The sequence below is a fragment of the Peromyscus eremicus genome, chromosome 1 (assembly GCF_949786415.1).
Source record: "Peromyscus eremicus chromosome 1, PerEre_H2_v1, whole genome shotgun sequence".
Classification (NCBI taxonomy): Eukaryota; Metazoa; Chordata; class Mammalia; order Rodentia; family Cricetidae; genus Peromyscus; species Peromyscus eremicus.
This window is the reverse complement of record NC_081416.1, coordinates 86,628,413-86,655,252: the sequence shown is the minus strand read 5'-3', so window position 1 is coordinate 86,655,252 and position 26,840 is coordinate 86,628,413. Positions and strand designations below refer to the sequence as shown.

The 26,840-nt window shown below is 40.3% G+C and overlaps 1 protein-coding gene across 1 annotated transcript in view; it reads right to left on the bottom strand.

The window, feature by feature from the left end:
• The window catches only part of Sox6 (SRY-box transcription factor 6), a 507,780-nt gene that overhangs the window by 46,393 nt on the left and 434,547 nt on the right, over positions 1 to 26,840 (bottom strand). The window contains exon 11 of the mRNA XM_059259600.1: positions 26,338 to 26,474. Coding sequence (XP_059115583.1) covers positions 26,338 to 26,474 — 137 coding nt within the window. The remainder of the gene's footprint in view (positions 1 to 26,337; positions 26,475 to 26,840) is intronic.

The following is a 26,840-nucleotide window of genomic DNA, read 5'->3' as shown; positions in this document are numbered from 1 at the left end:
ATGTAGATGAGGTAGGTTCTGCTGTTTCCTCACTTTATAGATGAGCACTGAGAAGCTTACTAGCTTCCTCAAGGGCAGGCAGCTAACAGGTAGAGGGCTCAGGATTTGAATTCAGCTCTGGGGTCCTACTCTTAATTAGTGTGCCTTAAGGAGGTGCATATGCTTCAAGGCTGGAGCTCTGGGCTACACTGTAGGGATAGAGTGGGGAGGCAAGGAGAAAGTAGGGGGAGAAGGGCTGCTGCACGGAGAGGATGTGTATGGTGCCTGTCACATCATGGAAGTGTATAGGCACCTCATGTCAAAAATGAGGTTCAACACACAGCCACCATGCTGGCTTTGCCATGGTTACATGGTTATAGGCATGTGTTAAGAGTAACTGGCTCTCTGCTCTCACCTCCCACTGTTTATAGAAAACTCACAAATATTGAAAAGCATGTATCTTGGAAGATAAAAATAATTCTGTTGCCATTATTAAACTAAATTTAAACTTAAACTAAAATTTCTACAATGTTAAAGGATTGAACAAGGTGTTTTTGCTTATCTGGGGACATGTGGCTCTGAGAAAGGTCAGCAAGAAATGGCTGTAAAGAGACAAATGTTCCCATTTGTAAAAGTTACGTTGAACTCCTGGATTTTCCTTCCATCTTAGTTTTGAATGAGTATATCTTGGTTTTCTTAGAAATAAATGAGAAAATGATATTTTTGCTCACCTTGAGGGATCAGGGTAAAATTACCAAGGAGATGGGGGAACTCACATGAAAATGAAATCTCATGAAGCACTGCATAGTGTGCCAGACTCTACACTAGTATTGACAGCACCCATCTGTGGATGGGATTTTCAACAGTGTTTCACCGTGGTGCCACACACAGCAGTGTCTAGGGAGAACAAAGCTCAGGAAGTGAGATATTAATTCCTGAAGTCCCCAGGCTCTCCAGGAGATGCACTCAACCTTCACACTTTATCTCCGCCAATCCACAGAACAGTGTAATGCACTCAACCAACCTCAGAAGGGTAAAAAACAGAGTCATCAGATTGACAAAGCCAGGATCCAAAACCAAGCAACCCTGATGCTCATCCACAGACACTAACAGTCCTGAAACATCCCCTACAGCCTGAGCTATGTCTCCATCTCTTCTGAACTAGAAGTGAGCCAGGTCCTTCTTGACCTTACAACCATAGCAACTTAGAGAATTCCAAGCCAGCTAATTTGTAGACTGTCCCTAAGTTGTTTTGTTTTTCACTGGGATGTTCTTTATAGTTCAATTTGGATTATATGTTTTGGCAGGCATCTGAATAAAAGGGGTGCCCTGTTCCCCTTACCACGAGCCATCAGTCACTGTAGGACACTAGTTCCTCCTCCACTGTTAGTGTCATCTGACAGTGCAGTGTTGGCCAGGCTTCCCCACCACACTGACGCCCTTTCCCCTTGGCTCCCTGTATGTGGTCTGGGACAAACAAGGTTTTGAGACTAGGTAGACACCCTTCTCTGGCCAACTCCCTTCAGCAGCTTCAGCATCCTTTCACATTCCTCTTCTGAATTCATCATGACTAGTTAGGTTGGGTGCCAAGTGGCTTCCCTAAGCTCTTACACATTTTGTAGTTGGCACTCTTCTACAGAAGAGTGCTACCTCTACCTATTGTTTTCATTTTTAATGTACATTCACACATACACATATAAAACAGTTTTGTCATACCCCTATAATTCTCCAGGCACTTCTTCACTTTCTAGAATATTCATTATTTTCCATTTCCCAAAAAAGACTCAGGAGAAGGTATTTGAGAACATGATGTGCAGTGTGTAGACAACCACTAGGGGATACGTTATTCCAGTGGTTCTCAACCTGTAGGTGGGGATTCCTTTGGGTGTCAAATGGCCCTTTCACAGGAGTTGCCTACAGCCATCAGAAAACACAGATATTTACATTATGCTTCACTAATAGCAGCAAAATTATAGTTATAAAGTAGCAACAAAACTAATTTTATGGCTGGGGTCACCACAACATGAGGAACTATATTAAAGGGTCGCATCGCAGCATTAGGAAGGCTAAGAACAACTGCTTTATTCCTAGGCCATTTCATTCACAGAACTGAGAAATATTCTTATACATATATTATGTATGCACACATGTAATGACAACTATATTCATATATATAAATAAGTCTCCATATTACCATAGTTTTGATACAGGAGATCATGAAATTATATTAGTATTTTGAATTCTAATCTAGCACTTGAACTTATTCTTGTCTTGCTCCAATCTATACTTGGAACTCTTTTTTTTAAAGTAGTGAAAGGCCTAGAAATTATTACATAAACCAATATTTATACATATATATGCTTATGCATTATACTATATATATGTAATCTACACACACACATTTTGTGTATCTCTTCCATGTTGCTAACATATGTCCTCATCCTTGAGTCACTTCTGAATGCAATAGCTTTTATTTAGTGGGCCCTAAGTCTTACCATCACCATGCTAAGCCACTTGCCTTACAGGGCTGCTTGCAGCCTAGCCACCTTCCTCAGAGGGTCCTAACCAACATATTCAACTGAATAAGAAAAGGAAGGATGATAAGAAGTAGGACATTCTCTAGCTTCTCATGTGGGTTCCCACTTCCTATTCATTAACTGCTGTCACCCCACCCTCTTCATTTTACTGGGAGCAGCGTGGTATAGTAGAGTGAACGCAGGTTTTGGAACCAAAGGAAACTAAGCTCAACCCCTGGCTATCACAGTCAGATAGTTCCTTAGTTTTCTCCTCTGCTAGTTAGTAAAAGTTAAAATTCATGTGGTAGCATATTATTAAAATTAAAGAAAATGCACATGAAAAAAAAACAGATTGATGCTTGGTAGATAGAACCACAAATGGTAACTACAATTCACTTGTCAAACTTAGATGGTAAGCATTAACATGAAGGCCTATGTGGTTTATCTATCCTGGGTTTGGGGTATAGCAACTTGAGAGGTCAACAGAGCATTGACTTCTATACTGGGTTTTGACAGACAAGGGCTTGGCTCCTGGGCCTCCAATGCTGCCTTCTGCCAAGGATAAGTGAGGAGTGTGTTGCATGAAGTATAATAAAGAAGCAAGGAAAACAAACTTTAAGAAAGAACTAAATAGATGCTCTGTAAATAGAATCTTTCAGATGCCTCTTCATGCTCAGAGTACAAGAGACGAGACAATGAGGACCACCCCACGCCCCCAGCAGCAGCTGGTTGGATTTCTCCATTAGGCCTCCTATGGAAGTGCCCTCATGAGGGTTAATATTTCCCTACTAAGATTGGAAATGAACCAGATTATTCTTACTCAGACATGAGATCCTAGGGAGGGGCTGAGTTGGTCCCAGCCTGGACAGCTTCATCTTTTCCAGTAAAAATATCAGCAAAGCCATTATGTCTTAGAGACAGAACATTTTATGTCACCTGGGTATCTTTAAAGAGCCTACAAGAAATCCTATCACAGCATATTTCCTCGAAAGGGAAAGGCCAGTAGATTTGATATTGTAAGCACAGCAGGACAAAGTTTGCTTTCTAAGTAATTTCCTTCCCAGGGCTCTGTGCGATCCCTTCTCCCTCCAAAGCAAGGTGTGAGGGAAAGGAGGAGCTTCCTCATTCATTGTACTCACACTTCTTATCTCCTGTCCTCCAGGTAGAATGCATGTGACTCTTCTGAGGACACAGGGAGGGTACTGCTCCCTGCACTCTAGGACAGATCTCAACTTTTCAGCCCCTCTCTTCTTCCCCAAACTCTGTCACTCACTGTGGGAGTTAAAGCCTGTTAGTGACTGCACACCAGAAGCCTGATGAAGCTGGGAATTGCTATGAGCCTCAAGTGAGTCTTCTACACACCTTTCAAAGAGTACTCTGTCCATCACTTCAGAACTACTTAGCTCAATGTCTTCTCATATAAACACACTGCTTTTTAGCAGCTCAGAAGTAGCAAATGACCACTGAGACAGACTTGGGTACATTTGCCTGATCCTGCTTGCTAGCAGTTAGCAAACATGGGAAAAGTAATACCTAACATTTACCATTCTACAAAAATCCAAAGTATGTTCCGCCAATCAGTTACTGAGCTAGACCACCCATGGCCACCTTTTAATTCTTCCACGTTGGAATAATATGGGAGGAAATTTCGTGTGTGCTGTCTTCTCTCTGCATTTTCCAGCTAGATTAAGCTGTTGTCTACGCAATTGCCTCCCAGCTGCTGTGACTTATGAAAACAACAGACCCTGCTCTGTTGTCTGGAGAAAAGCGGGATTGTTATGAGTAACTTTATTGCAGGCACATGAGTGTGTTAAGACTTTAAAACACGCTCAAATGTCATGTGCACACCCAATGACGGGCAAGAATAATGATGAAAAAACAAGAGATCTATGTCTATGAAACCGTGTTGGACAAAATGGGCCATTCATTGTGTTCCCCTGGGAATGCCTGGACTCTGCAGTCAGAAAACAAAAAAGGCACTTTTTTCCTGCCGTAGGCTGAATGCTTAGCTTTGCCATCTGAGCCGTAAGAAAACACGGGCCCCACTGCTGCTGGTGCACCCACACACGCTAAAAAATATTAATGCCTCTCTCTCCTGGTGTTTTTTTTTTTTCCTTTCCAGGCAATCCCCTCTGTGTAGGCTGTAGCCAATATAATGTCAACACAAAGACAAAATAGTTTATCTAACAGCAGTCCCCAACAATTTCCCTCTTGTCCTCAGCTAATTTCCCTTCCCCCAACATTCAAAAGGAAAAGCAAATAAAAAGATAACCTTTACTCCAGTGGAGAGCCTGGTACTGGCACAGATTGCATACACAGCAATGTCCCCTTGTACTCCCTTGCCTGTGGCTACTGTGAACATTTTACTGTCTACAGAAGCAAGCTCCTTCCCTCGGGAAGCTTTCCTGAGGCTTTTTGTTAAGTTTGCCAGATTCTCGAAAGTACCCGTCCTCTCCACATCAACTACCAGGGATCCTTCCTGCCAGTGTGGACACACATATTATAGGACAGAGTGACAAATGAACCTCCAGATCATTGTAGCCCCAACACATCTTAATGTGCTTGTTTCACTGGAGGTTCAAAGCATTTGTGCTTTATTGCAATTTTCAAGCATAGTCATTTCATATAAACAGACAAGGTAAGTTATTCAGTGATTTTCCTAGATGGATACACTTGTACGTTGATGCTCCACTCTAGATGCTACAGTAATTTCCTTAGCAGCTGAATCAGCAGAAAGAATAAACAAATTTCCAAAAGAGTAAGCTTTAGCTCAGGATCTTCAATCTTGAACCCTTCTGGTCCACCCCAGGAAAGCAATGGAGGATTCCTGCTCCACCACAAGGTGGGGAAGAAGGTGTCAGAGAGCCAGTGGAAGGCCATCAATCCCCTTTCATCTTCCTTTCCAGAACTCAGCTCCTTGTTCTTATATTCCCACCCAGCAACCACTGACATCAGAGCCTGTCAATAAGCTGGGGGCAAACTGAGAAGATGAACTCCTTCTTTGGCTGTTTCTAAGAGTTGAACATAGCACACATATGCCAATCCAGTGACTGGAGGAATTATTTGAAAACTCTTCAAGTTGAGGCAAGAGTTGAAGAAGTGAGATACAAATTTTGTCCGACAATAAAATGTGGTTGTCTTTTATTTCGCTAACTGGTATTAATGTAGCAGGCAACCCAAAAGACGGGCAACTATGGGTGTGTGTATATACCCCAGAAGATACAGGGTATGTTTAACCAGCCTACTGATTGTTTGGAGTGTGCTCCCAAAGCAGTTGATTTCATGGACTAAGCAATTAAGTTTGAATCTATGACTGAATTAAAGAAGTCAGAAAGCATTTTAGAAACCATCTAGTTGCTTAATGTTGGGTCAGTTTACTCACTTTTTAATTTAAGTCTATTGGAGGCACCAACACTGACAGAAAAAAACATTCAAGCCAGGGTCAAAGGCAAAGTATCAGAGAAGTTGGTGACATCCAATAATCCTAATGAGAGAAGCTTACATCTCTGAATTGGGAAGAACTATGTGACCAACAGTCACCTTCCAGTGGGAGGGAAATACACCTTCCCAAGGAAGGAACCATACCAGGCCCAAGTCCAGACCTAGAGTTCAGCTCCAATATTTTCCAGAAAAGGCCTAGTGCTAGTCCTGCCTGTGCTACTCTTCAGAGAGGCCTAGCCACCAGAGCACCTAGAGAAGACCTCATTGAGGCCACCAGATATGGCCATGAACAGTATTTCTGGAGCCGCTCATGAAGTGTGAGGTTCATCTCAGAAGTTTGCTAGCCTATAGATCCAAACCTACGTCCCAAATCAGCACATTAACCCAACACTAAAGTCACACTGACATGGGGCCTAGAATTAGTCCTGTCTCCCTGGCTGAAAGATAACCACTTACAACCTTGCCAAGCCATCAGAGCAGCTCTGAATTTGTTTTAACAATTCAACAACATCACCATTCCTCATTCATCCACTTAGCTTAATTTTCCTAGCATCACTTGCAATGCTGAGGTTGTCTCTATTAAGCCATTTTTCTTGCATCATTAACTTTTAACCAGGCATCGATAGCTTTATTGTTTAAATTGCGTATGACTTTATTTAACGTCAGCATTTCTTCTAGCTCCTGACAAGAAGTCACATTTTATAACTAATTAAATTGATCCCTGGGAAGCAAAAGCCACTAAACGGAATTATTCGAACCCAAGTGTCAATATATTAAATCAAAGGGCTAATGAGTTGGGTCACTGCTTCTTTTATTGGGAGGCTACGGCAGAATAGGACTCATATTATCCTCTATTTTCTGCCTTAACAATCAATTTTATTTAAACCAAAGGCAGCTAATTAATACTTTTGGATCTTATAGTAAATAGTGCCTCTTTTTTATAATACACAAACAGTGTGGGAACCTTTCTTTGATGGCGCAAGCGAGGTGTTCTTTGCATCTTTTACAGATACAAGCAAGGTGATGCATATGGTATTCAGCAGGCAGCTGATTTTGAGAAGTTCTAGGTTTCAATGCCTAGCATCCTGGGTAGAAATCACAATGAAAATTTGCCTTTTGGAGCTGACAATAGGGCCTAATGAGTGTGATTGGAGAACAGCTAAATTTGTCACATCAGTTTTTCCTCTTCTGCAGCCTCTGAGTAACTCTGCCGATGAGTTCATTACTTCTGTCTGGACATTACATTTCAATACATTGCCTTATCACTCACTCAGTTCAGTCTTTCTGACCTAACTTTGCATCTTCTGACAATAGTCCTGGTGTCGCCTCTGTTCCCTGGCAGAGATTCTGTGGGGAGCAATAGCCCCTTGTTTTCCCTGGCATTGGCTGCTGTGAACATTCTCCCATGTATTGAAGGAGGTTGTTCACCTCTACGCTTCTGCTCCTCCCCTTAGGAAGCTATTCAGTCACCTTGTTAAGTCTGCCAGCTTCTCAAGAGTACCCTCCTCTTCTCTCCACTCCACGTGACCTCCCGGGCCTCCCTCCTTCCAGTGTGGGCACACATATTATAGGATGGAATGGCAAATGAACCGCCAAATGGTTTAAGCCCCAACACCTTCATATGGTTATTTCTCTGGGATCTCCAAGGGTATTCAAAGATAAAATTCCCATTTAACATTTTATATTTTTACATTTTCTTTGGGACAATATCACCAAATTTATCATTTTTTATATTTGGAGAAGAATAGAAAAAATCTAATATAAAATCAGCACAGAATCTCTCACCATCTCCAAAACCATAAATGAAACAATCTTTAAATCACAACTACCATACAAGCACTTAACAAAAATGGAAGTCAAGAAACTGAGTCCTATACAATCAGACCTTGTGGCAACCAACCTTACAGCAGTGTGTAGACCACCTCTAGGAAACAAGGTGTGGAGGCCAAAGTAAAAAATGAGCACATAGTGTACACATACACAGCCAACTGCAGTTACTAGATACAATTCAGTGTGGGTGAAAGAATTTCATTGTGTGTATCTGGCAAAGAGCCAGCATCACCACAATTTAAAGGTGGCCTTGAGATCCTTTGGGTTGAATGAATATTATTTATCACATAATAAGTTGTCAAAAGTCAATTCTGTCTCTAATACTCAACTTCATGGATTTACTACCAGGATCACATGCAGCATGGAGGGATGCCACCAATGTTTTTGACAAAAACATGTTCTTTCACCCACACATAGTTTGCTTTTGCAAATATTGAATTACGATTGCCTACTCTGTAGACACAGTGGTTCTTTCTTGAAGCAACCTTCAATAGTCTCTTTTCTCCATTTACAGATGTGTATGCTTTAGAGGTCCAGCAAGTACTATTGCTGCTTGTCACAAATATTTTGCTCTGTTTCCAATAGTCACAAGTCACAGGCATATTTGACCCCACCCACAGACAGCTCTGTTCCTTATCTGGAGAAGTGATGGCTGGCTTCAAAAAACAGATGAGAATCCTATCAGTAAGTTACAGAAACAAAACAAAATAATAATTGCTGCTTTCCATGGAGCAGATACATATTTAAAGCCAGAAAACACCCTTTGCCATTAGTACAGGTTACTGACATAAGTGAACATACTAAGATATTCTTGATAAATACTTCATTCTGATTAAGAATTATATTTCCCTCAGCTTCCTAGCTTCATGTTAATTTACACAGGTACACACACATGTATACACATGCATACCAAGGCTGGCAGATCTACTACTTTTAAGGGAAGAAAATAATAGCCTTAGAAAAGGGAAGATTTTGTGAACTAATGGGTTCACCTAATTTGTTTGGTGGTCTATGACCATATAGAGCAGTTCTGCACAAAAACCCTACTCCAAACAGAACAAACAGCCTCTAATAGGACAAGTTATTCAAGTAAATTAAATCTCTTATCCATTAACCCCATCTTCCCCACAATAGAATAATAGTAAGGGTTCATTTCACCACCACACACTGAGCAACCGAATATACCCGGGACAGACACCCACTGAACCCATCCAAACTCCATCTGTTTCACTGTCTCAAGGGCTCCTTGGCTTCTGTAACCACTGGTCTCTGATCTCCCTGCACACAACACACTCGAATTTTCCAGTTGCTACTTCTCAAATGCCAGGAAAACTAAAGAGGCTAGAATAGTAATTGATCTCAACTTGAGGTTTCTAGCTTCTATACTACTGGCAAGATGTGGAGGATAACTGAGTTACTTTTAATGCTAGAAATGCAAAGCCCCAAGTGGAGACATAATAAGCCTTACTTTCCCCTCAGAGTGTCATGCTCATTGATCCTGACGAGCATCATTCTAAGAACAGACCACAGCATAACAAACATGGACTTGGCCATCCTGTCCAGTAACACAAAAGGAGAAAGTGAAGTATAAAAATAGTACTTTATTCTTCCTCGCTCAGCACATTCTCGCCCTTACTACAGTGGCTGGCCACCACCTGGATAACTTTGTGGTCTGGTTGGGTGTTTTGTTTTTTGTTTGTTTGCTCTGTGTGTGTGTGTGTGTGTGTGTGTGTGTGTGTGTGCGCGCGCGCGCGCGCGCGCGCGCGTGCATGTGTGTTGATATTGGACAAATATGAGCCATAACAAAACTATACAGTGAGCTCAAAATCACCCGGGGCAGAACTATAAACCTTAATAGAGTTGAAGAAATATGTTATGATCAGGATTCTAAGTTTGTCTTACAAATACACAAAAACAGTTGAAGATAATGCACCACTGAACAGTGTAAAGGGGATAGGAAGGGAGTATTGGAAGACAATTATCTCAATAGGCTAATTTGTACATGTACACAAGCACATGTGTGCTTGTGCACACACACACACAGAGACATAATTTTTTAAAGGTCTCTCATTTTGTGCAACTGTGAGTTCAGCCACACATCTCTGTTTACTACCCTTTCCACTCATACACAATCAACCCTTCCTCTATGGTGTGTGGGAGCTGAGAAACGCTACTGATGCTTCTTTCCATACACCAATGCTTCCGTGTTGTCTTAGTGACAACTTTACACAACTAAACCTGACCTTTCTACTCACCAGCTCTGGAATAAATCAAGTGCAACAGCCTTCTGAAACATTCTACCACAGCTTGTGTATTTTAAAGCCACTTAATGTAAGTCCATGAGAAGTATGCAAGGTGGCCTTTTAAAAGATAAAACAATAGAATTCTAGTAATTCTCACAGCAATTTTTCCCATCTCCATTAACCCATCTTATGGACAGTCACAAAATAGTAAGCAGGATTCTGGCTACCTTGAAAAGAAGTTACACCTTTAGTTTACAGCCAGGCCTTCCTGGGGCAGCCAGTCCTCCAGGGAGTGTTCAAATATTTGTATGGGACAGTTTGGCTTGCACATATTTGACTTCTTATTCATGCATTCCTCCTTTACAAGTTGTGAACCCGGTAAATTTCCCATTTTTGAAACTATATTGCTCCCTTCCTGTTTTTTCTGTACATGTTTCTTGAATTACACTCTTTGCTTGACCATAAAGTATAAGCAAAGCTAATTATCAGAAGAAATAAATACATAAAACAATTTTTTCACATGTGAACTGCTTTTTTCTAACTTAATTCTAATTTCCACTTTGAAAAAGGAATCTAAAGGTCTGTCAATTAAAGCCTCTGTGCAGGAAGACAGCACGAGTGTGGTTGTTATGGAGCCATTGATCCTGGAGACACAGAGAAGGGAGAAGCACTCGATGCGGCCATCAAAATGTGGATTCCAGGCTTGACTCTCAGCTCTGCTGCAGATTAACCTAGGACAGATTGCTTGGGTTCTCTATACCTCATTTTTCTCATCTATGAATATTTCATACCCTGTAGGGTTGTCTTAAAAGAATGAATGAGTTCATGTATCTAGAGCCTTAAAGTAGTGTCCAAACTATGAAATATTGTGTGCCTGCTATTGTTAGTTAGAATTCTGATGAGACCTCTTAATGTGATACTCGGCCTAAGTTCCTGACTTCTTACACCTCTGTAATGTGTGACCTCTCAATGGTCAACAAATAATTACTTTGTTAATCAAACATAAAACATATGGACATTTATTATGGTGTAAGGGCACAGAGACCAGTAAACCAACATCAGCCATTATATTGACATATACATACAGCCTACCTTGTTTATCCACCTTTCTCTTCCATAGTGATTTCCTATTGTTTCCTCTCTGTCAAGCACTGTCCTTACTCTGACAGAGTTTCTGAGTGTACCTCCCTGTTCCCTATTGGGAGCTGTACGAACTCAAGACAGGAGGGCATTTTCATACGTGTCACGATGACAAGCCCTCTCTTCCTTGCCTCAGTGTTCACACTCATATCCCCTTCCTCTATTAGTAACTCATTCCTACCTCCTCTGAAGGACAAAGTTATACAAAGTTCTTTGTAGCTCTTCTCATCCAGTGTCCTTTCTGTTTCTCCGAGGAACAGAAACATAATGGGTCCAAAGGCTCAAATTCCAGACCTGTCATTGTCACTATCAAACTATATAGCCTGAGGGTGTCACTCTGTCTCTGGTCACAATTCCCTCAAAAACAAAGTAAGCGGCTTTAAACAGGTGATTTCTTCTCTAAGCTAGTATGTATTAATTGTACAAAATAATGGGTTCTAATATGACACTTACATATGTACATATGTTGATCACAGTCAACCTGCTATTGTCACTCTGCCATCCCCATTGATCGCCCCCTTCCCTTTGCCCCAAACTCCCTGTTCTAACTTACGTTTCTGTTGTTGTGACAAAATCATAGTGGGAAGATGGGTGTATTTCAGCCTACAGGCTACAGCCCACCACTGAGGGAAATCAAAACAGGGACTCAAGCAGGCACTTGAAGCAGGAACCATGGAGGATCACTCTCTGGCTCCCTCACAAGTCCATGCTTAGCTAGTTTACTTAGTTAAGGCAGGACCTAGAGCTGGTGCTGCCCAGAGTGGGCTGTGCCTTCCTGTATCAATTAACAGTGAAGATCATCCCTCCCCAGACATACCACAGGCAAACCTGATCTAGACAACTCCTTTAGAGGCTTTCCTCTCAGATGACTATCAAGCTGATAAAGCTGACCACTACATTTCCCTTTTTATTTTCACATTGTTCTTGGGGTTCTTTTGTTTGCTTGCTTTTTTAAAAATCTAGGTTCAGCATATGAGAAAAGGTTTATTTGTTTTCTTGCTTTTTTATTTGTTTTGTTTTGTTTTGTTTTGACAGGGCTTCACTCTCTAGCCTAGGCTGACCTTATATTCACATCAGTCCTCCTGCCTCAGTCTCCCAAGTGCTAGGCTTTGTCAAGCATGACCGAGTAAAGCATGAGTCACCATTCATATTTGGGTTTCTTAACGCTAGCATGATGATTCCCATTTCCACGCATTTTCCTGAAAGTAATTTAAGTTTGCTCATGTTTGTGACTGAATAAAACTCTTCCATGTACAAGTTTTGCATTTTTAATGAATTCATCTGCTTATAACCATTGGCCATTATGACTAGTACTATCAGTACAGAGACACTAGTGTCCTCCAGTACTCAGACATATATGTAGGACTAGTTTATCACTGGATCTCACCATTGCTCTATTTTTTTTTTTTTTTTAGGTTTTGAGGAGTGGCATTACATAGTGACCAGACTAGTTTACATTTATACCAGCAAATATATAAGGGTTTCTCCCCCCCCCCCCCCCGTGTCCTTACTAATATTTGATGTTTGTTTTCTTGATGACAACCATTGCTACTGGTGTACTGGTATAACAAAGAATCACAGAACAGCTTTGACTTACATATTCCTGATGATTAAGAATATTGAAGACTTTCATGATTTAATGACTTTTTAAAAAACCTTTTTTTGAGGACCATTCAGTTCATTGCCTCTTTATTGGGCTAATTGTTCTTTTGGCATTTAATTTTTAGATTCCTTGTATATTGTTCATATTTATCTCTGGTCAGACATATGGATAGCAATGATCTTCTCCCATCCTGCAGGCTATCCCTTCACTCTGGTAATGGTTTCCTCTGTGGAGCATAAGGTTTTAAATTTGAGACAATATTCTTTGTTCTTTCTTGCTATTATTACCATGTTATTCAGAAGGCTATTGCCTGTGCCTGTATCTTGAAATAGTTTTCCTCAGAATTTCAGATTTTTGGGTCTTACCTTCAGATCATTTATCCATTTTGAAGTGATTTTTTGTGCAGGGTAAAAATTTTTATAGGAATGTCCAATTTTTCAGTGCCAATTATAGAAGAGGCTATAATTTCTTCAATGTATGTTTTTGCCATCATCACAAAATCCAGATATCTGTAGTCATGTAGGTTTATTTATCAGTTTTATGTCTTTTCACTGAGCCACATGTCTGTTTTATGCTCAGTGTGTTGTTTCTGTTGTTTGGTTATACAGGTGTAATTTGAAATCAGATGTGATACATTCAGGATTATTTTTTTGAACACTCTGGGATTTTTTGTGCTTCCATGTGAATTTTAGATTTTATTTTTAATTCTTATAAAGAATGCCATGGAAATTTTAATAGGGATTTAATCCGTGGATAGTATTCACCAATAATCTTTTTCTCAATATAAATTCTGCCAATCCATGAACATGGGATGCCTTTCTATCTCCTAGTGCATTTCATTTCTTTCTTCAGTTGTTTAAAGTTTCAATGGAAGAGGTCTGTGCTGGCTAGTTTTATGTGGACTTGATTGTTTAATCTCTTGTGACCCTATGGTTTGTCAACCTTTGTTTGCTGTTATACTGTCAATACTTAAATTGGCTCTTAGCATACAGTAGGTACCTGGAAAACGTTTGTGGAGTCACACAATATTCACCTTTTTTGGTGTCAACTCTGGAGACCCATGCAGAAATGTGAGGACTAGCTTAGATCTCTTCTTACACCCAGCCATTCACTCATCCTAGATTCATTTCCTGAGCATCCTTCAAGTCAGTTTCCATCTCTAGACCCATTGTAGCTTGAATCCTGTATTTCTTTTCTTTCTGATTGCTTCAATGGGATATTAAATGCCCTCTGACTCTACTTGTCCTCTCTATTCTGTTCTCCACAATGTTATCAAAATGGTCCTTCAGAATTGCAAATAACATCTCGTTCTCTTCCTTCAATTCTTTAGAGAACTGGTTATAGTTTGTCATATGAGATTCACCAAATCAATCATTTCTGCTTCGTTCTGTCACACCTGTACTTATGTACTCATTTGCAGCCTTACTGAGATTAATTTAGTCACAGCTCATCAACTGTATTAGGTAGCAGTGGTTCTCCACCTGTGGGTCATGACCCCTTTGGGGCTGCATCTCAGATATCCTGCATATCAGATATTTACATATTTACTCATAACAGTAGCAAAATTAGTTATTAAGTAACAATGAAATAATTTTATGATTGGGGGTCACCACAACATGAAGAACTGTATTAAAGAGTCACAGCATTAGGAAGGTTGAGAACCACTGCAAAGAAACAGAACTGTTAGACTGAATATATATATGATTTATGATATGTATTACAAGATACATTCCAGAAAGACCAAAATTGGCTGTCCCATACTAGAGAATCTAAAAGCACAGAAACTGTTCAGTCCATGATGCTGGATGTCTCAGTAGTTCTAATCCGGCACTGGAGGCCTGGAGAGCTGCTGATCTTCAGTCTACATTGGAAAGTCAAAGAAGCTGATTCTAATATTGGTGAAGAAATGCTTCAGCAACAGAATAAAGGGATTTTTCAGTAGAAGTGAGAGCAATCAGGTAAAAGCAAAGACTCCTTCTTCTGTATCCTTTTATCTAGGCTGCTACCAAAAGGTGCTGCCCACATTTAGAGGTAGTTTCTTGCTTCAATAATCTGACCAAGAAAGCTCTCCACAGGAGTGCACAGCAGCTTGGGTTGTTATAGTTGACTGCAAATGTAGCCCAGCTAACAAGTGAGATGAGCCATTCTATCAGCAAACACTTCTGCATCCCTGAGGCCCTTTGTCCAGAGTCCTCCTGTTCTAGTTTACATTCCTATTCTCACTTTAAACTTCAGATTTGGTTCAAATTGCACTCAGATCATCACTACGACTTGTCAATTGGGAATAAGTGTCACTCTCTGCCTTGTGGTGATAATGGGTGAATGTATACAGCATGCTGTTTAGCATACCACAGTGTTAACCATAACGAATGGAACTTTCTTTTGTCTCAGTGCAGCACTCAAAGAGTAGTCCAAGTTAGTTTTAAGGAAAATGTGTTTTTTCTTAGAAATCATTTAGGCAAGGAATTAATTAAGGCTAGGTGAACATGTTCCAACATTAACTAAAAACTATATATAAAACTATTCTTCTGAGCAAATAGAAAGGGGATGGAGAGAATTGGAAGGATAAAAAAGAAAGAAAAGGACTTAAATATTCTGGATATTCTGGAAAAGGTTTCTTTAAATATTTAAATTTCTTTAAGTCAGTGTAACTGGTGTATTGGAACACAGTGTATCCCATGGTCTTTGTGTGTGTGTGGGGGGGAGTCGATACATCTCACATCATCTGACTGAAAAACATTTTATATTGTGCATTTTAGAAAGTGAGCAGAATATAAAATAAATGTGTCATTTATAGGAAAAAGATAATGTCTACAATCCACAGAGGACTCCATGTATAAATTGTACCTATCTATGACATCAAGGAAATAAAAACATACCATTCAGATAACACCCTCATCAAACACATCATCAGTGCTGCTGGTGTTGGCTAGAAAGCTGACAGGAGTTCCTTGTCTAAAATCATTTCAGGTCAGCAGTGACTGGTGCCTGAACTCGCTCCTACTCCAGTTGAGAGAATGCACATCACCTCTCAGATGGGAACGAGTAACTTCATTAAATATTAACAACATTGGGGTGATTAGTGTTGCTCACATTCCTGTCATACCCATCTATTTTATTTCTCAACATTTTCCTTCAGCTCTCCAAAATTGTTATGTGAAGGAATTGCTGCTCATTAAAGAAAAGACATGGTTCCTGTTTTGAATTTCTTGATTTGGCCTCACAGGATCAAAAGGTAATTTGATAGAAAAAAATATTAGGTGATGTGAACTTGTGAACCAATAGGGAAAAAAAATGAGCACAAAAGACTGTTATGCAGTGCTCTGAGTAATATAAGATTTAAACTATAAACCCATGGATTTTAGTAACCAAGTAACTATATACACAACTGTGGAATCTTTTACATTTTTGACCAAGTGGAATTTTAGGTTAAATTTAAAATGTAATAAAGTTTGTAACATATACAGTTACTACTATTAAATAGTCTCCTTTCTATTGACTTTTATTGGCACACAGAACAATCAGACTTTTGATAAGTCTGTTTCTACCTATAAAACTCGAGTTAATGCCACAGAACGCTGGGCTAGGTGAAACTTCATTACCAAATGTGTACAAGTGGCAGCGGTGGGGAACAGGTACTGAGATGTGAGCTAAACCTCTTATGCACAGGGTTTGGTCTTGAGTTTCTCATGGAGTAGGGGTGGGACTCTGTAAAAGGACCACCTTACTAGGAGTTCAGGGCTCAACTGCACTGGCCAGACCTGACAAAACTGCATTGGTATAATACTAGTGGCTGTGTTCAAGGCTGCAGCAGGGTAAGTTCTCTCTAAAAGCAGAAAGGGATACTTAATAAAGAACCACACTTGAAAGCTGAGGAGAAGGACCTAAGACAGGGGAAGGGAACAACCATCGGGGCTTAACAAAAGGTCATCCAACCGGCAGAAAGCTCTGGATTCAATGCCTGTCTGGCTTCTGGGCAAAAACATGCCCGATCTTCAGATCTATATCCTCTTCCTATGGAGATCCTGGGGAAGGGCAGGGTCTGAGCTGTGCAGACATAGCTGAGACTGGTACTGCATAACTGAACTTAATAGTCTGCCAGCTGTCTTCCTATTCTGGGCATTGAGGCTTCCTTAGGGAGTGCTTTGGACACCACTTGCCTATTTCTCCCAGTCACTTTTCTTAAACACCAGTTGAGCCATTACACACAGTGTGGCAAATTGCTTAACAGAGATAGAAGATAGTGTAGCTCCATTTTAGAAATCAGCATCATAAGAATACTCTGTGTTAAAGTAGGTTGGTTCTGACAGACCACTGCAAGGTACTGATGATACGCTGTTCAGAAAAATCATGGACTAAGGATAAAAATTAATTGTTGAATGTTTCATTTTCTTAGGCTATATTTTATTCGAATTTCTAAAATGTCCTTTTTCTAGAGTCTACAGAAGCAGCACAGTTAGCCCAGGGGCTAATTATTATTTCTGGCTGTGAATAACTTTAACATATTTTTAAATTATTGAATGTTTGGAGCTGAGCTCTCTTAATTTTTTTTTTTATTAAATACAAATTCTTACCAAAGCTTCAAGAAGTATTCCAACTCCTGATGCTATGCTAGTGATTCTGGCTCCTCAAGTGGTATCAAATGCCCTTAGTTGAAAAGTCGATTAGTTTGTTGTTCTCTGTGATACTTCCCCCCATCGCATGCTGGTGAGCCAAATCTCAAAGAAGAAAATGCTCTGCGTCACTTGTCAGTTCCCATTGGTGTACACAGATTTCAATCAACCACATGATTTCTGGACTGGAATTTGGTACTGATGTGACTGGTTCACATGAAGCACTGGGTTGGTGTGAACCATGCTACACCACTTGAACCTTACAATGCATCTGTCAGAATTACCATATATTTCAAATATGGTAAACACAGGGATGATTTTAAATAATAGCTATCCATCTAAATTAAAATATTATATTGATTTTATTTGTATTGTATGAAAGCTCCATGGTTGCAAACTGATGTCTTCTTCCAGAAAGGAAAACGGTGAGAACTAAAGGATGAAACACATGCAGGTGCATACTCCACACAGCTTCTCTAGGGGGAGGGAAATTCCCGAGAAAGGAAAGAAGAATAGAAAGAAAATAGAGACTTGGGTTCCTGTAGCACCATAAAACTCCTGGCACATAAAAGCTGCTGGGTGGACAGCAGACCCGGCTCACACTGGTGGTATAGTCAGATCGCTACCTGTAGCACTCATGGTACGCAGGCTTCTCATTCGTCCTTCCTGCCCCGCCAAGTGCCATAGTACCTGGCACTTACTTCAAACACGACCTTCAGCCTTCTCCATATTATCACTGGCCTAAATTAGTATCTTTTTCTGGGATTCACTGTTCAAATATGCCAACCTCTGACAGGGACTACACTGAGGCCATTCTGTCAGAGTGGTTACTCATCATCTTGTCCCTCATTCCTCTCCTGAAACTAAGACAATAAATTAATAGATTCTTCTAATTTCTTCCATGTACATCATCTGTTGTAAGAATTCTATATATTATATGTGCTGGAGCTTTTGGCCATGCATTTTCTATTCATAACTCTTATAATTCTCCCTTGTTGATAAACATGGCTTTAAATTCATCATGATGGAGACCAACTGTGTTAAATCAAAAAGCTGTGAGAATTTCCAAATTTTACATAGATATTCTGCTTAAAGTTTCAACTAGTTATATCCTGTATCCTTCAACACAGGACGAATTGGGTTCAGAGTTTTACTAAGATGGCCATTTGGTCCTGGATAGATTGTCTTCTTTAAAGAGCCCCAGAAGCCTACATTCTCCATCAGCCTTGGCCTGAGTCCACAGTGATTGGTTTGACCTGGGTCAATATTTCCAAATCATTTTGGTTGTGACAAGTCAGTGGGAACAGAAATGGTTTAAAACAAAGAATCGAAGAGACTAGAGCAGAATGTACCAGAATAGAGCAGAGGAAAGTGAGAGAAATGGAGATCTTAAGAAAATGAGTGAGGGAAAGAAGAGTTGGAGGATAAGAACAAGAAGATAAAGGAAGACAGAAAAGGTGAGTGAAGATTCAAAGGAGACATAGAAGGAGAGCAGAAAGACTGGGAGGAAAATGTGGGGAGTGGAGAGAAAAGAGAAGAGGACCTGAAAGAGGAAAGCAAGGAAAAGAGCTCCATGGGGAAAGGCGGAGTCCATGTTGCAAAGGGAGTGTCATTACAGCACCTCTGCTTCTGCCTCACACGTGCATAAACCCTCTCTGTGGCCAGCAGCATTCAAGTGAGTGATCCAGATCACCCGCCAGCCAGGTTCCTTCCAGCCAAAATAAGCTAAGACCGTGTATATCTTGATTATATCTTCATAAAAGAAATAATTAAATGATCAGGACCATGATAAGGAAGAAACATGATGCAAAGATTCCTAATGACAGAATATGTGATCTTAACCTTCCAGAACATTAAGTACCATTCATTGTTCATAAAAAAACAAAAAAACAAAAAACAAAAAAACAGCTAAAGCACAAGTCAGGAAAAGCAAAATTCAAAAAAGGAAAAAACTTTCTACACATACTTTCCAGCTCCTTGTCTCTTCAAGATGGGAAAAAATGTGGCTAGAGAGATGGCTTAGGAGTTGAGTGCTTGCTGCTCTTCCAGAGGACCTGAGTTTGGTCCCCAGAACCCATATTGGTTTTTGTTTCTGTTTTTTTTCTTAATTCATTTACAACTACGGTTTTCCCATAGTTGATTACAAAATAACAGATAGTAAAATGGTGTTTGAAAAATCTACTTGTGGACAAAGAATTCTCAGTGTGTTTTCTTGGGAATTCCAAAAGTGCTATTGTTCCAGTTGGTGTGATAACTTCTATACCACAAATAGTTACCTCGCTTTTGAGGTTGCATTTTAATGAACACTGGGGTCCAACAAAACAGATTTGTACAATTATTTTTAATATACTAACTGTAGACTATTTCATCCATATTACTAACTTTATCAAGTTGATGTTAACAGCCAGTTTGTCAGCAAATAAATGTCCAAATTGAACAGACTTCATCCTGATGAGGTCAGCACCAAGAGAACCCAACAAATCCCTGCATGCCCACTCTCCTACTCATTGATGGAGCCATAAGCTAAATATTTTAGTGTAATTTGTTTCAAACATGTGCTTTTAAAATATTTGCTTCAGTAACTAATGGACATACAAAAGAGATAAACTGAGTAATTATGGGTGTTTTCTGATAAAATGATTGAAGATAACACTTACCCAACAATATCCACCAAACATTCACCATATGCAATGAATACACCAACCAGGCATGTTCAGACTGTGAAAATGCATTTACTTTGTCTTCAAGTGGACACTTATCTTCTAGGAGGGTAAGACATGTACAAGTAGCTAAAATCCAGTGCCCATAATAAGTGGTATGAAAATTCTCAAGGGCTGTGGAAAGTCAGAAGAGAAAGAGAGAACTATGCTAAAAGGTGCAGATCACTGGTGATCAGCGAAGGCTTCATTGAACCAGCCCTTAATAGAACTCCAAGGCTTTAGGAGGTAAACACGAATGTGAGAACATGGATGAGTGTCTTAGTTCCTTTCATATTGTTACTGTGATAAGACACATGACTAAGGAAACTTATAGAAGAGTTTATTTGGGACTTACAGTTTTAGAGGATGAGTCCATGACCATCATGACAGGGAGCATGGTGGCAAGTAGGCAGGCATGGCACTGGAGCGGTAGCTGAGAGTTTGTATCTTAACATACACAAACACCAGGTATAGGCATCTAATGCAATGGTGTGGGTTTCTGAAACCTAAGCTTGCCCCCAGTCTCACACCTCCTCCAACAAGGCTATAATTCCTAATCCTTCCCAAACAGTTCTACCAACTAGAGACCAAGTGTTCAAATATATGACCCTAAGGGACCATTCTCATTCAAACAACTGCAATGGGTATTCCAAGTAAAAAGTAATGTGACAGCTGGATGGCATATTGGAAAGTACAAGCATGTTCAGAAGGTTACACACAGGCAATTAGCAATGTACGAAAATATAAAGGAAGCATAAGATAGTGAACCATTTAGAGAGCTTTAAACTTCAGGCTTAGACCTCTGAAAGACTATCATACACTGACACACTTTACATTTACACTCCCAGTCTCCTTTGAATTCCAAGTTGTATGTCTTTTTGCCTGCTCAGCACTACCTGTTGCTATAATGCTACTTTGACTTCTTAGCTCCACTCTTGAGTTTCAGATGCTCTGCTCTCCTTCCCATTTCCCATCCTTGTTGCTTGTTCTTACTAGTTCCCGGTGAACTACACAACCTCAGTGGCAGCTCCATTTGGCCACTTGTTTAGGTCCAAATCTTTAAAGTCACACCTGACTCATCCCACATTCTCTCATGTCTCTTTGTTTTCACCTTCTCATCATATATTTAGTCACTTTTCACTGTTCCCATGGCTCTTTTCAAAGTAGACCACAGGTTTTGCCAGATTAACTTTCTTGTAGTTTCCCTGCATTCACTTTTGACTCCTTTGCATCGTTTACAATATTCCAAATCTTGATCAAGCCAGAATACGTTTGCTTGACACAACTTGACACAAGCTAGAGTCATCAGAAAGAAAGGAGCTTCAGTTAAGGAAATGTCTCCATAAGACCCAGCTGTAAGGCATTTTCCCAATTATTGATCAATGAGGAAGGGACAAGTCCATTGTGGGTGGCGTCATCCCTAGGCTGGTGGTCCTGGGTTCTATAAGAAAACAGGCTGAGCAAGCCATGTGAAGCAAGCCAGGAGGCAACACCCCCATGACCTCTGCATTAGCTCACTGCCTCCAGGTTCTTGCCCTGTTTGAGTTCCTGTTCTGACTTTCCTTTGATGATGAACAAGAATGTGGAAGTGTAAGCCAAATAAACCCTTTCCTCCCCAAATTGCTTTTTGGTCATGGTGTTTTGTCACAGCAATAGTAACCCCAACTAAGACAGTTTGTTAAAACCCCAGTCAGGGAGCTAGAGATATGGATTAGAGCTTAAGAGCACAAATTGATCTTTCAAGGGTCCTAAGTTTAATTCCCAGCAACCACATGGTGGCTCCCAACCATCTATAATGAGATCTGGTGCCCCACGTTTGGCGTACAGACATACATGCAGGCAGAACACTGTACATAGTTAATAAATAAATCTTAAAAAAAAAAAAACAAGTCAGAATTCACATCCTTCTTTTCATTGGCGGCCCATCTCACTAAAACACCAGAGTTACTGCTGTCTGTCAGTCACACCAGCTCCTGGTACTCCTTACCTACAGCTTGACTTGCTTTCTGAGTTATGCATATGTTCTTCCCTCATCCTAAAAATGTCTTCCTCCATATCCACAGGACTAGCTCTCTCAATTCTTAGGGTCTCTGTGCAGATACCTTTTTTGATCAGTGCTTGCTAATCCTATTTACAATTCCAATTCCTCTTCCCACACTTCCTCCAGCTCCTGTCTGTCCACCATGCAGCTTGTTCTAGTGTGCTGTGTTACTCACCCTGTGTACTGTCCACCTGTCCCAGCTGCAATGGAAACTTAATGGGGCAGAGGTTACTGCAGACCATCAAACCTCAAAGACTAGAATGATGTCAGAAGTACCAGCATACAATTAAAAACTGGTGACTGATTCAAAATCATAAGCTAGAGGTCCTACTGGATACATCTAAGCAGAGGAGGAACAAAGAGAAATGACTTTATGAAGACTACTTTTGAGCATACAGAGTGGAACAGAGACAGAGACCATAAGATGAGGAAGCAGTTTAAAACCATACCAGCAATTTGTTGACGAGGTATAGCCAAAGGACTGTTAATAACTGTAAGACTGAAAAAAAAAAACAGAGTATAGACTAGGGATACTTGAGGTGAACTGGACTAGAAACAGCAATTCTATGATGTGCAAGAGAAAGCAATTAACACACATGACATGGGAATAGAATGTTGTACATAAGAATGGGAAATGTAAGAATGGAGGCAGGCTTACCACTGACTATAGACTGTTAATTTGGGATACCCTCCTAAATAAAAATGGGGAGCAAGCTTAGCTTAATTGACACATGCTAATAATAAGAGTGCTAGAATTTTTTTGACTCATTTCTGAACACAGTAATATTTTTCATCATCTTATGCATTCTGATTTCAAGCAAATGTGGCTTAGTCAGCTTAAGTGGCTTGCAGCATTTCACTTCTAGAGCATTCCTTATGATGTAAACCATAGTACTTCTAGGTAGAAAGCAAGGTGCCTAAGGAAAAGCATGTAGTAAGAAAGGGCTTCATAAAATGAATTTGGCAATGTTCCTTCTTGTTTCTATTTTGTGGAATAATTTGAGGAGTATTAGCATTAGCTCTTCTTTGAAAGTCTGGTAGAATTCTGCACTAAAACTATCTGGTCCTGGCCTTTTTTGGTTAGGAGACTTTTAATGACTGCTTCTATTTACTTAGAGGTTATAGGTCTATTTAAATTGTTTATCTGATCTTGATTTAACTTCGGTAAGTGGTATTTATTGAGAATATTGTCCATTCCTTTTAGATTTTTTTTTCAATTTTGTGGACTACGGCTATTTTATGATATTCTGCTTTACTCATAGACTAGAGCCTAGCCCAATCATCATCAGAGAGGATTCATCAAGCAACTGACCAAGCAGATGCAGAGACCCATAGCCAAATAGTAGGCAGCATTCAGGGAACCTGCAGAAGAGAGGGAAGAATTGTAGGAGCCAGAGGGGTCAAGGACACCAGGAGAACACCACCCACAAAACCAACTAAGCAGGGCTCATAGATGCTCACAGAGACTAAAGCAACAATCAGAGAGCCTGTATGGGTCTACACTAGGTTGTCTGCATATATGTTATGGTTGTTGGCTTGGTGTTTTGTTGAACTCCTAACAGTGAGAGTGAGGGTGTGTCTGACTCTTTTGCCTACTCCTGGGACCCTTTTCCTCTTACAGGGTTGCCTCATCCAGCCTTGATATGAGGGTTTGTGTCTAGTCTTATTGTAACTTGTTAATCCATGTTCAGTTAATATCTCTGGGAGGCCTGCTCCTTTCTGAAGAGAAATGGAGGAGGAGTGGATCTGGGGGAGAGGGGAGGAGTGGAGAGGGGAAAATGCAGTCGAGATATACTGTTAGAAGGAAAAATAAATAGATTTTAAAAGCTAGTCATCTGAAAAAAAGAAAAAAAAGCTTCTACTTTTTTTCTTCCTTGAGTCAAAGTAGTCAACATTTTTCACACTCTTAGTAAGACCATCTCCCCATTTCCTTCAGAGTTACCCATACTCTAGTTGAAATAGTCATGGGGTGAAATTGTAGTTTTCCTGTCACACCTGCTAATAATGCATTCATGAAGACCACTTTACTAGTCAAATGCCATCAAATAAGTTGTCTGTCTACTGTCCATCTCTACAACTGTAATGAATGGTTTCCACTTTTCTATTATGTCAGATAGAGTCTACCATGTGCAATATAATACTGCTCCATGAAATTTGTTTGTGCCAAAACTCCACATATGAAGACTTCCTGATTTTATGTTAAACATCTTAAATGTAGACTTAACAGTATTTTGGGGAGACTTTTAAGCAAATCTATTGTGAGTACTATGTAATTTATTTCTGTAATAAAATAAAGCCATACTTTATTCTTGAGACTTAAGTTCAGAGTTTGAAGAGATCTCCAGTTACAGTAACCTGAAGTTTACAGTTCACAATAACCAGAATAACGGCTATTTCCAATGATGAATCAGAAGATGCCATTTCCAATAAGTAGCCCTCCCTTCATAATCTCCTATGTTCCCATACAAACACATTTAAACTAGACAGACACTGATGGTGTCTGCTGGAAGGTTCTGATCCTGAAAAGAACACTCCTCAGCATCAAGGATCAGTCATCAAAAAACAAGATGAAGGGCAAAAGATGTATTTCTTCATTTTTTCCTTTCTATTGAAGCACATGTAGAGTTTATCTATCCTTGCATAAGGCATCTGTCCCCATCGTACAACTGACTGATATATAAGTAGGGGAACATTATATAACTCTAATGAAAATAAAAATGGCCTAGGGTAGAGTCCTGATGAAGACAAGAACAGTGCTAAGGGAAATACACATCTAACTTCCCACTTGCACCCTTTAGCAATATGAATCCCTTTGAGACAAATAAAAGATTCAAAACCTGAACTCCCACAGAAAATGTTGCTATAAAGACCTCCCCACATTCGAGGGCAGTGTTGTCAAAAGAAAAGGTTCCCAGTGTTTCCAGGGGTGCCATTCAGTAAATAGTTTAAATTCCTTCCACTTGAGATAGAAATCCCAAGTATATTGGCCTCTCCCCTCCCCCCTCTATTGAATTAATATTCCATGATATACACCAGGACTGCTGAGGGGCACACCTCTCTTCAAACAGCAGAGATCAGCAAATGGCTACTTCACAGAGAATAAAAATATACCCTTGTAATTTTAATGTGTTTATGCTAAAAAGAAAACTTGTCGCAGACCCATGTTAATAAATCTTGAGGAGTGAAAAAATATGAAATAGTGGCTAAGCAGAGAGAGTAATTAGCCTTTAGCATCCTCTTCCTTCGAGAACGCTTCCTCCTGTGTCAGTTCTTTTGAACAGCTCCAGCCCTGGCTGCCTTTGTTGGGCTTGGAAATTGTTCACATATGAGAGAAATTAAGCCCTCATTTAACAGAGGCACATGCCTGTCAAGACCAGAGGAACAAAGACTAGTCCCTGGGGTCTGTTCAGCTCCCAGAGGCTGCCACTCATTCTGTTAGCAATGCTAACCCTTTACAGAATGTGCATAAAACCCAATGAATCATTTCATCTGCTCTGCCTAGTGCATAAGAGCCCGACCAGTTTTCAGTGTTTTTCTTGTACAACTTCACAGCTAGTTGGAAAAAAAAAAGCCTCCTATTGTTTGTTTTCAAAATGTAATAAGACTTTTTTTTGTAATGAAAATGTCCCAACATAAGTGGCCCACATTAGTGAAGAGGCGGTGTCTCCTCAGATTTCCTCCCACAGATCTTTCCCACGTGGATGGTTAATCTTGGCTCACTCATCCTGTAAAATGCCATTGCCTCTCACAGCTGGGTTTAAGCCCAGCTACAGGAGCCATTCCTGGCAACACTCAAATGGAAAGGCCTAGAACACCCCAGACTTGCCATCCTATTCAAATTCAATACCTCACCCCTCTGGATACAAAGGCAATACATTCTCTCAAGGCAGAGATCCCAAGGACTGCTTACTGCCAGCTCTTTCCACGAGGAAAGCTCAACAGCCTTCTTAGAAACCCAAGCAAGTACCCTTCCTGAATTCTCATTTCCCAAGATACACAATGCTCCTCTGGGGAGATAGTGCGGAGGCAATCTTCAGAGGGTTACCTCTCACCCCATCCCTACTTACTCCTTTCCCTGAGGAGAAACATGGAGGCTGTGCAGAAAAAGTATCAACCATGCTTTAAAGGTCTCCAGTTTACTGAAAGCAGTGAAGGGATGGCTCTAGAAAAATGAAGACGTGTCCATAATCACTAAAATGACTACTACATTAAAAGTAAATTTCTCCTCTCACCTGTGTTGCATGGAGAGACAGCAACTATGCCAAGGGTTCACTACAGTGGTGTTAATCTTCCCGTGGCTGTCAGCTTCAATCCTTAAGATTCCCAGAACTCTGGAAGCATAAGAATCTGGCAGCACAAGGACTTCACCCTAAGCAGCAGGGGACAAAAGCATGCCTGGATCTGATAAGTAAAACCAGATCTAGCCAATGGATATATGGCAAAGCCCTGCAATTAATGGGGACCATAAACAACCCATGGGGGCAGCGAGGCAGCAGTTTCCCAAGAATCTGCCTCATTCATATCTACTTAGATAGCAGCCAGTTGTACAACAGGCACACATGCCTTATGCAAGAACAGATAAACTCTAAACGTGCCACAGTAGAAAAGAAAGGATGAAGCAGAAGTGAATCAGACTCTTTCTCATTCATGTTTATGTATCCTCCCCAGATGATTTATCAATTTTCAGATAACAAATTGTTTTCATGATTAAACCACAATCACATACTGCAGGCCT